Consider the following 13,753-nt stretch of genomic DNA (forward strand, 5'->3'; position numbering starts at 1 on the left):
GTGGCCAAGGGTGGGGCGGTGTCCATGGGGGAGGGTGGCCAAGGGTGGGGCGGTGTCCATGGGGGAGGGTGGCCAAGGATGGGGCGGCTTTGCTGCTGGGTCGCTGCCCGGGGGGCGGGGCAGGCGGCCAGTGCACACGTGTGTGTCCGTGTGAGCGTGTGAGTGTGCGTGCACCTGTGCATGTGTGCACACACATGTCTGGGTCACTCACCTTGGTCACCGTTTCAAACATCGGGATCAGCACGAAGCTGATGAACCCAGTCTGGGCCGTGGCCTTGGTCACTTTGTCCCGGTCCATGAAAGGCGCCACGGGAAGGCCCTCCGACTTCTCGCGGTCGCTCTGCGGGGAAGGCAGAGGACACACGTTAAAGAAAGAAACACCCGTGGAATCTGGGGGCTTCCAGGATCATCGTCTGAGAGGAAGAGAGAAACAGCTAATATGCCAACGGAACCACCCGCGTCACGCACGTTCGTGACCACGTGGGACGATGGGGACGCCGTAAGTGCGAACTAGGTGCCCGCTGGGCCTGCAGGGTCGTGCGGGGGGGGGGGGCCCGGGGAGGGGGCTTAACTAGTGGTAACAGGGGCACTAATGTGGTAACAGTTTGACATTAGCTTTTCCTGTTGGTGCCTGTCTTTCGTGTCTCAAATTACACGTGCGCGTGCTGGGAAGGCTTCCGGAGGCGGTGATGCCGGAGGCCACCTTGGCCCGTCCGTCACGCTTCCAACAGGAACCCAGTTAAGGGGCTAACGAGCCCAGGAGGCGTGATGCTGCGTGACGCTGTCTGATGCTCCTACCTGCATGAAATACTCCTCTAATAAACAATCCACCCAGGGTTCCGCCACCTCCATCGGACGGACCTCGTTAGAGATGTCACAGCACTTAATCAGGATCATCTTCAGCTGAAAGAAGAGATCTGGAATCAGCTGTGCAACACGGGACACATCCCACAGCGCTGTGCGTCTGGACTCACCATCACTGGCTGGCAGGGAAGGAGGGCGGGTGATGCTGGCGGAGGGGAACCCAGCATTGTTGCCCCCTGCCCCCCACAAGGACATACTTCCCGCTGCAGGGGGAAGACGGGGTATCCCCGCACCTCCGAGGGTCAGAATCTTTCCTGGAGGGGCCTCAGTAGTAGGGAAGCCCCTTGAACACACGGACGTTTTGTCATACAAACTATACACTGCAAAGCTCAGAAGTGTCTTCTTGATGTCGAGAATATGTAAAAAGTGTAGACAGACGGTATTGCCTGGAGGCAGAGGTTTAACAGATGACGAAAAAAACCCCAGCGGGTGGAGAGTGCTGGGACCCCAGAGCACTGAAGAGGTGTGCTAGAGACACAGGGTAAAGGGGATCCTCATGTAACAGCAGGGAGGGCGCCCACCGGCCTCGGCACCCCGCCGCCTGCACACCGGGCAGCGATGCAGGGGTGGGAACCACAGTCCTGCCGGCTGGCCCAAGGGGCATCCAGGGCAGGACTCCACCTCTGCCGCCCCCAGCACGGGGGGAGCAGTCCCACAAATGCCAAGGCGGCCCTGGCTTCTGCCCTCTGCCCTCTGCCCTCTGCCCCCAAGCCTGGCGCTCCCCTGTGTTGGCCAGGCCTCTGTACGCAGGCTTACCTTCCCCTACTTATAACCTTCAAATCTGAATGAGATGGGGGAATGGGAAAGGGGTGACTTTAACTAGGAGAGGGGGTCCTGCTGGGGTGACGGGGGGCTTTCCCTGCTAAGTGCCGGGACTTGGAAAGCCGGCTTCACCGACACCTCGCTGCGAGGCGAGGTTACACGTTTTCCTTTGGCGCTTCGGTCTCCAGTCTGAGCTGGGGGTGGCGCTCACTCCCCAGCCCCCCAGAGAGGGAAGACAAGCCGCTCACCAGGGTCATGTGCTCCTCGTTGCTGTAGTCAAAATTCTCCATTTTTTCTTTGAAAGAATCCATAATTTCCGCGTGCCTCGCCATGTCGGTGGCCAGGATTAACGTGATCACCCCCTGAGGAGCGAAGGCAAAGTGTGAACGCGGGGCACGATCCCAACAGTGACTCAGTGAGCGCCTGCTGCATGCAGAACCTTCTGCTCGTACCACTTCATCTGGGCCTCCTGCCAACGCCACGGGCGTGTCTAAGAACCACTGTCCTCGTTTTTATAAAGAAACTGAGAGCCGGAGAGGCTGGGGAGCCTGCCCAGGCCTCAGCTGGTGAGTGGAAGGCTGGGGGTTGAGCCCGGGCTGCCAGACACAGGCTGTGTCCCTGGAGAAGGCAGCGCATCGGGCCCGCCAAGACCGTTCGCCTGCAGAGGGCAGGCTCAGCACGTGTCTCCTTGCGAAGTCCAGACGCTTTCAGCCGAGGACAAATGCTCCCCGCTGATGCAGTAATTTAGGTATATGGTTTGTTCCTTCCAGAGCTTGTTGTTGGAGGTCAGTGACCTATTTTCCAAGAGTATTTTTTTCCTGTTATCTAATCTGTATGTGATGATATGTGCTTATCCTGCTTGGGAGCGATCAAAGTCTGATCATATAATAGCATGCTTCTATTAACGAATTTGTAGGTAAGGATAAAATAAAGGTTGTTTTGTGTTGTTGTTTTTGGCCACGTGGCATGCGGGATCTTAGTTTCCCGACCAGGGATCGAACCCGCACCCCCTGCATTGGAAGTGCAGAGTCTTAACCACTGGACCCCTAGGGAAGTCCCCAAATAAGTTTTTTAATACAAATATTTTGACCTTGTTAACCCAGTATTGGTTTAGTAGAAATAACATAATTTGAAACCATGATCATCTACCCACCCACTCATCCACCCATCGATTTATCTGTCTCCCCACCCGTCCACTTGTCTACTCACCCATCCATCCACCCATCCATCCACCCACCCACTTGTCCATCCATCCATCCATCTATTCAGTCATCCATCCATCCTACAAACATTTACAGAACACACCTCTGTGCTGAGTATGGTGTTCTACTTTTCCAAGAAAACACCACCACAAGCATCAAATACACAACTCAAATCAGTCAAGACAGATAAAAAATGGGGGGGGGGGCGGGCTTCCCTGGTGTCGCAGTGGTTGGGAGTCCGCCTGCCGATGCAGGGGACACGGGTTCGTGCCCCGGTCCGGGAGGATCCCACATGCCGCGGAGCGGCTGGGCCCGTGAGCCATGGCCGCTGAGCCTGCGCGTCCGGAGCCTGTGCTCCGCAACGGGAGAGGCCACAGCAGTGAGAGGCCCGCGTACCGCACAAAAAAAACAAAAAAAGGGGCATCACTGGCCTTTTCAATTGTGCGATTTCTCGGTAAAGATTTAACTGTATTGTTAGTGAAGGATCTGTTCCTATGATGAGTTATCCCTCAAAATATTCAAGGACGAAATATGATTAAAAATTGGGACAACGGATTTTACCCGTAGGAAGTGTTAATGTCAGTAAGGTGCTGGGCAAGGTCAGCCTGTGTCCCCGTGGCGGGCGGCACGAGCAGGGCCCCGGCCCCTGGGTGCGGCTCCTCCGCGGGAGCGGGGTGCTGCTCTGACCCCTCCACGCACAAAGGGGCTCAGCTGCCTGAATCCTCTGGGCCGCGTCCCTGGCAGGGCTCCTCACCCGGCAGCCATCGGGGCGGCACAAAGGCAGGGTCCTTTCTTCAGGGTTTGCCCCTTTACCCGCCTCACAGAAAGACTCACTCCAGCTCGTGGAACATGTCGCGTGTGCCTGCTGGGTGGGTCCATAAACGTGGAAGGGAGACCAGAAAGCCAGCAGATAGAAAGCCAGCAGATAAAGGGGAGGGAACTGTACCAGGAGCCGGTGATTCACCAGGGCGGTAATTAAGCCCTGATTGAGCTCTGACTGCCTGGAAGCTGGAAGGATGGGGAACGAGGCTGCTGTCGTCTGATAAGGTGAAGCTATCAGTTCTCCTGGAGGGAGGGGACTGTGTCCTGGCCCTGGGCTCTAGTGCGTCTTGGAGCAAGGCCACAGAGACGCCGAACAGACGCGGCGTGTGGCTCCTATGCCGTGGACACGGCTCCCGTTCTAAGTGCCACATGCTGGGGGACGGAACAGCAGGAAGGCATCCTCTCACAGTGCTGGAGGCCGCAAGTCTTGAAACCAAGGTGTCCCCTCTGAAGGCTCCGGGGATGGTCCATTCCCTACCTCTTCCTGTTTCTGGTGGCCCCAGCGCTCCTTGGCTTGTGTCCACATCACTCCTGTCCCTGCCCCTGTTGCCTCTCTGTATCTCTCCTCTGTGTGTCTCTTATGAGGACACTTGTCATTGGATTTCACATCCACATGGATAATCTGAGGTAACCTTACCTAAAGCTCCTAATTTAATTATGTCTGTAAAGACTCGTTCACAGGTCCTGGGGAGTCAGGAAGAGGACACACCTTTTTGTTTTTTTTTTTTGGTTGGGGGGTGGCTATCATTCAACCCACCTCACTCCTCCAAGATCTCTCTGACATCGCCCCTCCCCTGAAGACGCCAGAGGATGGGACACAGGGCTGCGTGCAGCGGGACCTCCTGTGTGTGTAGGGGCGTCACTTTTGGTGAGTTGGAAGCATCTGACCCCAGACAGCTGGCCTCCCTCATCTTTTTCCCAAAGTGCCCCGAGCAGCAGAAATGTCTCTTCTGAAATGGGTGGTGGGGCTGCAGGGGACAAGAGCAGGGCTTAGGGGACAGTGGTCGGGGTTCTGCTGGGCTGGATGCCGCAGACGTGTCTGCCCAGGGCCTGCTCCCTTGAGCGAGTGACCTCGCCTGTGTCAGCCTCACTTTCCTGGGCTGTAAGATGAGAAAGGACCGATCTCAAAGGGTTCAATTAAATGGTGGCCGTGATCTGCAGGTCCATGGAACACCGTGCATGCGTGCCAAACGCAGACCTCTTCCCGGGGTGCCACTCGGCCTTGGAGGAGGCTGGGGAGGAGGGCCGGTCCCCCAGGATCCCTGGTGGGGGACTGGGAGATGTGGGAGCCTCAGGCACGGGGCGAGAGGGCTTCTGCTCTCTGGTCGGACTCACTGTCCCCCCGGTGCCTCCCACTCTGCGGTGGGCGTGCCCTCACCCCACACACCTGTCTGATCTGCTTGAAGCCCTCCGCCGGCACGCTGGAGAAGATGTTGCACTCGGGCTGGCTGAGGATCTGGAAGGCCACGGCACAGTGGTGGTTCTCCAGGGGCGAGATGTCATTGTAGCGGATGGCCAGCTCCGTGCGGGCATTGATCTGGTACCTGGGGTTGGAGGAGAGAGCAGAAGGGCCCTCGGGCACCCGCACTCAGAGGCACCTTCGAGTCGGGGCAGCGGCGCTGGCGGTGGGGTGGGGAGGTGCATGGAGGCTGGAAGGGATGGAGGGGACCGCACTCTGCTCGTGCCAGGAGCCCCCTTCTCCTGGCTCTCCTGGGTCTCTGCTGCCCCTCCAACTGGATACCTCCAAGTTGCTGTAGTCCTAACAGTGGAGGTCACCAAGAAGCCTCAGCGCCTCCCCGTCGCGTGCCCTCAGAATGGCCAGACACCCTGCAGACGTTATCAGTATGTGGAGGACTGGGGTGCAGACACCCTGCAGACGTTATCAGTATGTGGAGGACTGGGGTGCATTTTCTCATCAGCTGCTGTGGGCACGGCCCTCGGCTGGCCTGTGCTTGGGCACGTCATCCGAGTGTGAACTGAGGGCATGGATGCCCACGGGGCCGCCTCCTCGGAGGGGCACAAACGTCCACACCTTGGAATCCGCTCTGGTCCTGACAAACAACGGCACGCTTCTCGGGCAGACCTGGCATCATCACCCACCCAGTGATACTCGATACGCAAATACACGAACTCAATAGAACCACCAATGTGCCACTAGGAACACGAAGCAGCGCCACCCGGCCTGGACTCTGGCAGGCGCGTGGGGTGGCACTCGGGGGCCTTCGCCCCAGAGGCGGGAGCGGACCAACATTCCAGCAAAGCCTGGCCCATCCTCCTGGCTCCACGCCTGCCCTGGAACCTCCCACCTCCCGCTCGTCCACAACCCTGCTCTTGCTGTCACAGCCCCTGCCTCTGCTTTGCTCCTGTCGGAAACGGGCTGGGGAGGCTGCCCACAGGGGAGTGAGATCCAGAGACCTGGGTGGGGCTGCCCCTCCCCGTCCACGTGTGTGCGGGCGTCCCCGCCTGCTTCAGGGGAGGGAGGTCCTGCTGCCGTCGGGGCTTTGCCGGTGCAGACGCAGAGGGCTGTGGCAGCCCTTCTGGCTCTGGTAACCTCCAAGGGTCCTGCGCCGGGAGGCCCGGGCCCCGGACACAGTCCCAAGCGGCGAGCCATGTCCTAAGAGGTGGGGTGGAGCTGGGGGCTTAGGAGGCCTTGGCCGACCGCTCCAGCTTGGAACTGGCAGAGGGCTGAGCTGAAAAGTTCACCTCTGATGCGCAGAGGCCCCTTTACAAGGGAAAAAGAGACAGAGAAGAAGACCGCGTACGCACGTGTTGTTGTAGCCTGGATGATCCAAGTCATGGCAGATGGCCGCTGTCATTAAGATCAAGATATCCATCTGGGAAAACTTCTCCTGGATCAGAGAGAGAGTGGGGTGGGGTGAGGAGGGGGCTGGAGTCGGGTGGGAGGCGGGTGATACAGGTGGACGAAGCCCCTCCAGCTGCCGGCCTGGTGGGGGAGGACCTGCCTCTCCCTGGGGCGGGGCAGGGGTGGGCGCCCATTTGCTCACTGACCACGCTGGGCAAGGGGCTTCCCCAGACCCACCTGCAGCCCGCAGAGCCAGGTCATGCTGTACATCATCTGGGTGACGCAGAAGCAGTGACGGAAGTTGTGGAAAGGGTTGTTACGGTAGTTGTCGTGCACGCAGAGCTGCGGAGACGAGAGGGTCCGCCCTGTGGCCAGCTGCCCACCCCTCCCCCCAGCTCCTGGCACCTTCTTCCCAGTGCCAACTGCCTGCTCCCCACCTGGCCCTCATCCAACTGCCCTCCCGTTTCCCGAGGGTGAGAGCACCAGGGGGCCCAGGGGCCTGAGGATGTCCGGGGGCCACACCATGGCCCCCACGATCCCACCCCGGGGAAGGTGTCCCCAGGGGAGCCACGCTGGGGCGTGAAGCTTGGGGGGAGAGCTGGGGGTCTATACGCGGGGAGCTGGGTCCCCAGCCACCATCAAACCTTCCACAGGCTTTTAACATCTGGTTGTGAGCAGTATTTTATTAAAAAGAAAGATCTGGGGCTTCCCTGGTGGCACAGGGGTTAAGAATCCGCCTGCCAACACAGGGGACACGGGTTCGAGCCCTGGTCCGGGAAGATCCCACATGCCGCGGACCAACTAAGCCCGTGCGCCACAACTACTGAGCCTGCGCTCTAGAGCCCGCGAGCCACAACTACTGAGCCCACGAGCCACAACTACTGAGCCCGTGTGCCTAGAGCCCGTGCTCCGCAACAAGAGAAGCCACCGCAATGAGAAGCCCGCGCACCGCAATGAAGAGTAGCCCCCACTCGCCGCATCTAGAGAAAGCCTACGTGCAGCAACGAAGACCCGATGCAGCCAAAAAAAAATAAATAATAAAGAAAATTAATTAAGTAAAAAGAGAAAGATCTGCTGCTAAATACAGTCTCTCACACACGCTGGCAATCACACAAACAGCCACGCGCACACGCTTACACGCGTGTACATGCACACGCACGTGCACACGCCCCACCAGTATGCAGGCACCGGAACTCACAATCACATGCACACACACAAATACAAACGTACACTCACATGCACCCCCCCATGTACACACCTGCACAACACGCTCACTCACATGCCCGTGCGGCTTAGAGCACCTGCTTCACGTGCCCCTCCCCCGTTCTTACTATTTTCTCGCTCACCAGAGCAGGGGCCTAAGAGCAGAGAGTGTTTTGGGGGAGGAGGACGGGCAGAGACTGGCTGACCGTCCCCGCAGGGCTCTCATGGAAGCGTGGCTTCCGTCTGTAGGAAGCCCAGGGCCATCAGGAAGGCGCCCACAGTCCATTCCCGTGAAACTGTGTCGGGGGGACGGGGGGGCCTGACACTCACCAGCCACCGCTTGAGGGTGATGGGGTTGATGCCAAAATCTCTGACCAGGCCGAGGTCGTGGTACATGTGCTCTAAGCAGCTCAGCATCTGCGGGCACAGGAGGAGAAGGACGGTCAACAGCCCGAGCGGCCAGGAGACGCGCTCAGGGCGGGCCGGGTGGCTTCTCCAGCCGCGCAGAGAATCCACCGGGGAAACTGGGAGCCACGCCCAGCCCAGCCCAGAACCGGGATGATGTCCCAGACGGTAAGTCCTTGATGGCCACCACACACGGCTCTTCCTCGAGGGCACGGCACACACGCAGGCCGGGTGCCAGAGTTTGGAAACGGGGGCCTTGAAGGAGCCCCTGGCAGAGCGCCGGGACTGCGGGGTCCCGGGTGAGAGCGGGGCGGCTGGAGTCCAGGCTGCCGGCCGGCTGCTGCCCGGATCACCCCAGCTTTACCAGCAGCACGAGCGCCCAGCCAGGGTTTTGCCGTCCAGAGGGGCTGTGGGTCCGACAGCCCCGCTCCCCGTCCCACCAGCCTATTCGCAGCTGCGGGCAACCCCGAGGAGCTGAAATATTTGCTGTGAAATCAGAGTCAAGAGGCGGAGGTGATCGGCAGACGAAACCATCTGGTGCCACTTATGTGGCAGCTTCGGAGCAGGAGTGACGCGTCTGAGCATCTGCTCGCGCTGACGCTGCGGCGGGCCCTGGGCTGGGCAGCTGGATAAGGCTGAGTGCGGAGCACGCGCGAGGTGACCGAGAGGCCCCGCGGCCTTCAAGCCCGCGCTCGGCAGACGCGGCGTCGGGGGCAGCACTCGGGTCAGCCCGCGAGAGCGGAGCAGCGGGAAGTCACCTCCCCGCCTGGTCTGCGATCGGAGGATGCTGGGCCCCTGGGTGACGCTGGGTGCGTCACCCCCCCTTGAAGGGAGAGAGGTGAACCACCACCACCCGGGAGCCCTGATGTTCTCGGGGTGTGAGCCGCTTCTTGGGTGGCCAGATGCAGTTTTGGGGGCCAGGCGGGCTGTTGAAGCTTTCAGGTGTGTCCCTGTAGCTGTTCACCTTTGCCGTCCACACTCCAAAGTTCATGGCATCCCCAGAGGCCAGGGCTCCCGTCTTTGAGCACCTCTGGTTTGCCGCTGTGGGCAGCTAGGTGCTTTTCGGAAGCCCTGGGACCCCTCCCAGGCTGCCCGGGGTCGTGGAGGTGTGCTGGCGAGGGCCTGGGCTGGCAGATGGCCACACGGGCCGAGCCCACGGGCAGGGGGCTGGTCCCTCCTTTCACCCCCGCCCTGATGGCGGCTGCACATACACCCCGAGTGTGGAGGGCCGCCTTCGCATCCCGCATGCGTGGGTCCTTCCACCTCTCAACGTGAGGGTGGCGTTCCCTCTCTGGCCACGAGCAGCCGGTGCCCCAAGGAGACAGGAACGGCGGGGGTTCCACCATCAGGGCCCCAGCTTTGCTCTTCCTCCCTGTGGGCTGCTGAGGTCAAAACGACTTTGGGGAGAGTGAGATGTGCCCGGTAGCGGCGCTTGGCCACCTGCTGGAAGCAGGGCTGCGTGTTCTGAGCTCCTGTGCGTCCAGGCCAGCAGGGTCCCCTGCTCAGCGAGAGCTTTTGGGACATGAGGTCCTAATGCTTCTCCTGGAAGACGTGACTTCTCCTCCTGCCGTGGTCCCCCTCCGCCACGTTCTGATCATGCATCGATCTGGCAGGTGACAGCTGCACACTTAGAATGCGTCCCCCACCCCTGAACTTGCGGCTCCAGCCCTGCGTGCTGACTGCTTGGACGGTTTGGAGCACACGTGTCACCTAGGGCCTTTTCTCAGGCGCCGGCCAGCACGCGGCCCTTCTCAGGGTGGACCCGGGACCTGCACTTTCCTGGCCCCTCTTGCTGGGACTTCTCTCATCCTGGGAGACCAGCCAGGGAAGGCGGTTCGCACAGCAGATTCCAGGCCCAGGCGGGGAACGACGACCTGGACGGTGAGCGCTCAGCGTGCACCGTTCCTTTGCTGGAGCGCAGGGAAGTCGCTCAGCGGATCTCGTCCAAGTGGGTGAGCCCCGCCGGGGCTCCCGTGTTACCAAAAAGCTGGTAAGCGTCTGTGGATTCTGGTGGCCTCGTGTCCACGTGGAGGGACTTTTTGTTTTCTCCGGGTTCAGAGAGAGGAAGGTATAACTGATGTTATAGACTAAACAACAACAAAACGATCTCCATGTTTGTGTTTTCTCAGCAAAAGGGGAATTTTAAAGAAGTGTGTTCTTGCCGCAGAAAGTCACTCTGGGTCCCCGAGGCCTCACAGCTGCCCGGGTCGCCTCCTCTCAGCAGCACCTCCAGTGGAAGCTCCTTCCTGAAATCCTCCCCAAGCCCGCGAGGCCTGCACCCTGCAGGTCCAGGGATCAGGACGCAGCCCGGGGGGCTGCTGGGCGGAGGGGGTGCACCGAGCAGCCAGAGCCCGGGTTCGAGGCCCCGCCGCTCACCTGCTCCTTGGCCCTGACGCCCCTTCCCGAGCCCACCAAGGGGCAGTTTGGCTGCCAACCTGGAGAATGAAGTTGAAAGACAAAGGAGACAGAGGAGAAGCCGAGGAGAAGAGCGATGGGGCCGCTCCCGTCTGGTCCCCGAAGCCGGTCCCGGTCCCAGGCGGCTCCTGCACTCACCTCGTTGGGCTCCCAGAGCCAGACGTCGAAGGTGGGCTTCCGCAGGGCGTCTACGGTCTCGGGGGACAGCAGGTACTGGAGGGGACAGGAAAGCACTGTGAGCACGCACGGGGGCCTCTGCGTTGAGACGAAGGCTGGCCATGCCTTCTCCACTCTCCTCTTGCCCGCCTCTCAGGACACCTGGGTACCTTCTCAAAGGCTACACCCACGAGAATTCTGGAGGGGTCAGAACTACGGGGACAGACATCCCACCAGTGGTGGTCAGGGGCAGAGCGCCAGGAATGACCGCACAGGGGACGAGGGGGCGCTTGGGGGAGACAGAACATTCACCCCTTGACCGTGGTGGAGGGTACGTGACCACGTAAGCCTGTTACACTTGATAATGCTCTGCACTGCAGGAGGTGAACTTTACTGCATATGCTAATGACATCCCGAGAAACCGGACTTTAAAAAATACAAGAAAGTGAAACCAAGGGAAAAAACTTTTACTTGGCATAAATTCAAATAGTGGCTAAGAAGCCATTTTCAGGTTTGCTTTTGGACGCCGTCCCTGGTTTAGCCGTGGGCTATAACAGCCCAGCTTGCTGGGGGCAGGCGCTGGTTCTACGGAAGACCGGAGTTTAGGTTACATTGTCAGAGGAAACAGAATATTTTAGACCCAAGACAGTCACGGTGTTTTGGAGTTAGATACAGTCGTCTCCTAGGTCTTTCCGTTTGTTTTTTTAAAAGGAACCACTGCGGAGGACTGCCACCTTTTGTTCTGGGCCTAAGCTGGGCCTCGTGACTCCCTGGGGCAGATCCTGAGGTGTGGGTCACGCGTTCCTGTAGGGCAGGGCACTCGTGTCCATGTGAAAACCTTGGACAGTATTTAGCTTGTCTTTCGTATCCGAGTTGGGGAACCCCCTGGCAGGGAGGCTCTGGGAGTTTCTTTGCTGCTGTGGGAACAGTGGGGGGGGGCGGCCTTGGGCACGGCCAGGCGCCCTGTCTGCAGGACCCCGGCCACTGCGAAGCCCAAATCTTAGTGGGAGATTGTGCAAAGAACAGTTGGGCCAAGGGTCCTGCTCAGTCACTAGCTGCAGGCGTTGTGAGATGGGGGACCACCATCACTGGACCCCTCTTTTGCAGCTGTCTGAAGAACCCTACCCCCGTTCCCAGGGCACTGCTGCTCTAACAAGGGCTGAGGCTCTCTTGTAACTGAGAAATCCTTTGTGACCAAAAAGCAAAACTTCTCACAACAACTACATGTTGTTCAGGGACAGGAGATGCAGCGAAGCAGCTTTTAAATAATGTAGTTAAAAATGAAAGTTCTTTCAAGTAACATGTGCACGTGAGAACCGTTTGTTCACTGAGTCGGCGACGGGGGCTGGCTGGACACCGGGGAGGAGCTCCGATCTCTTGGGGCTTTTGGTCTGGGACCACTGTGGCTACACAAATGTCCTAGAGAAAATACATCCTGCCTAAGAAAAACGGCAGCGTTCCGCAGCCCAGGGCCCGGGCGGGAGCTGGTTTTGCAGATGTGCAGATGGCAGGGGCCGGGTTGGGAGGTCAGGGGGGCCGAGGGTGGGAGGCTGTGGACGCTGACTGTGGTTTCTTCAGGGGCAGGATGTCACCTTACCTTGGGATAAGCGGGGACATCGCGTCGAGATGTCAACTTCTTGCTGTTATCCAAAAAACTATATTTACAGGGACAGCTGGTCCTGAAGGGAAAAGCAAAGATTGTTTCTGGCACTGCTGCCTTGGACTTGGTGTCACTTGGGCGGCGGATTGCGGGGACCTCATCGGAGAAAGACCGAAAAACGCAAAACCCAACCCAATCCGCATCCCACAAACCCCTTTGGTCTTATTTGTTACAGAAGAATAAGTCGTAAAGCCAGTGACGCCTTGTTGCTAAACCCCGAAGACCGTGCCTGGACCTCCTGAGGTAATACTGAGCTCTCAGCAAACATGGCATCTTCATTTTAGAGAAGCTCCTGAAAATCTCTTTTAAATGATGCGAGCAAAATACGTTTATTCTAAAAAATTCAAAAACCACAGAAGCAAAGTAAAAAAAAGTAAGTCCCCTTTCCCCCACTTCTTTCCTCTAAATCTCACACCTGGCAATGCCTTCTGTTAAGTTTGGGGTACCTTTCCAGAACGTTCCTAGGTATGGACACACACAGACAGCCCCTGGTCCTTTTCGATAAGGATGGAATGGTACCAAGTTTCCTCTCTGGCAACTTGCTTTTTCCACTACCATGTCACAAATGCACTGCTGCTGCTTCAGAGAGCTCGACCTCATCAAAAAGCAAGTCCTCCTTGGGACCTCGGGCGTGATGGACCTCATAGGGTCATCAATCCCACCTCCTGTGATAGACGTTCAGGATGTCCCCAACTGTTCCCCTTACGCACACGTTGAGAGGCGAGTTTGATCTCTGACTCTGCTTTTCATTCCTTAACGTCAAGGCATCAAGAACAGAACAGGGACTTCCCTGGCGGTCCAGTGGTTAAGACTTGCACTTCCGATGCCGGGGGCCCGGGTTCTATCCCTGGTCGGGGAACTAAGATCCCACATGCCTCGGGTTGTGGCAACAAAAGCAAAACAAAAGAACAGAGCAAAAGGAGCCTGGTGGTTTTGGAGGGAAGCCCCCTTCCGACATCAGGGGCGAGTGTGCTGGCCCGAGGGGTCACAGCCAGGGACTGCAGGTCGGGGCTGTTCCAGGAGAGCCGGCAGCGCCTGGGCCCCCAGCCCATATGGTCACCTTAACTCCTCTGGAAGGAACTTGAAGTCCCCCCACCTCGAATAGGGAGCACAGCGGGGGTGGCGGGAGGGTCTAACACCCCACTCCTCACCCTCCCCCTGCCTTGCGTGAGATTCCCAGGCTGGGGATGGGGCCAGCACAGAAGCTTATGCAGTTTGTAAATAAACTTCCATCTTCCAGGAGAGCAATTTATACTGAATTGTAAGAGCCGTAGAGAAATTCACATCCTTTAAGCTGCGAGGCTCCTCTGGAGAATTTATCATAAGCAAAGAATTAGACGTAAGCAAACAGCTTGAAGGTATTCATCCCAGTGTCATCTGTTGCTGCAAAACCACAAAACCAAACTAGAAGCCACCGGAACGTCCCCCAATGGGAAATAATTTAAACCGTTATGGTACTTC

General features: G+C 58.6%; 1 protein-coding gene across 7 annotated transcripts in view; it reads right to left on the minus strand.

Annotated features, from left to right (window-relative positions):
- The window catches only part of PDE9A (phosphodiesterase 9A), a 100,433-nt gene that overhangs the window by 4,540 nt on the left and 82,140 nt on the right, over positions 1-13,753 (minus strand). For 5 of the 7 annotated variants that reach the window (XM_027088166.1, XM_027088000.1, XM_027088248.1 and 2 more), the window contains 9 exons: positions 12,230-12,311; positions 10,615-10,689; positions 7,987-8,073; positions 6,691-6,795; positions 6,417-6,499; positions 5,038-5,194; positions 1,875-1,988; positions 799-1,332; positions 212-340 (listed from right to left, as the gene is read on the minus strand). In XM_027088166.1, the coding sequence (XP_026943967.1) occupies positions 212-340; positions 799-1,332; positions 1,875-1,988; positions 5,038-5,194; positions 6,417-6,499; positions 6,691-6,795; positions 7,987-8,073; positions 10,615-10,689; positions 12,230-12,311 (1,366 nt within the window). The remainder of the gene's footprint in view (positions 1-211; positions 341-798; positions 1,333-1,874; positions 1,989-5,037; positions 5,195-6,416; positions 6,500-6,690; positions 6,796-7,986; positions 8,074-10,614; positions 10,690-12,229; positions 12,312-13,753) is intronic. The other 2 variants (XM_027088388.1, XM_027088316.1) reach the window with 1 other exon arrangement.

Source organism: Aethalodelphis obliquidens, unplaced genomic scaffold, assembly GCF_003676395.1.
Source record: "Aethalodelphis obliquidens isolate GAN/ISIS:26980383/991018 unplaced genomic scaffold, ASM367639v1 scaffold1, whole genome shotgun sequence".
Lineage (NCBI taxonomy): Eukaryota > Metazoa > Chordata > Mammalia > Artiodactyla > Delphinidae > Aethalodelphis > Aethalodelphis obliquidens.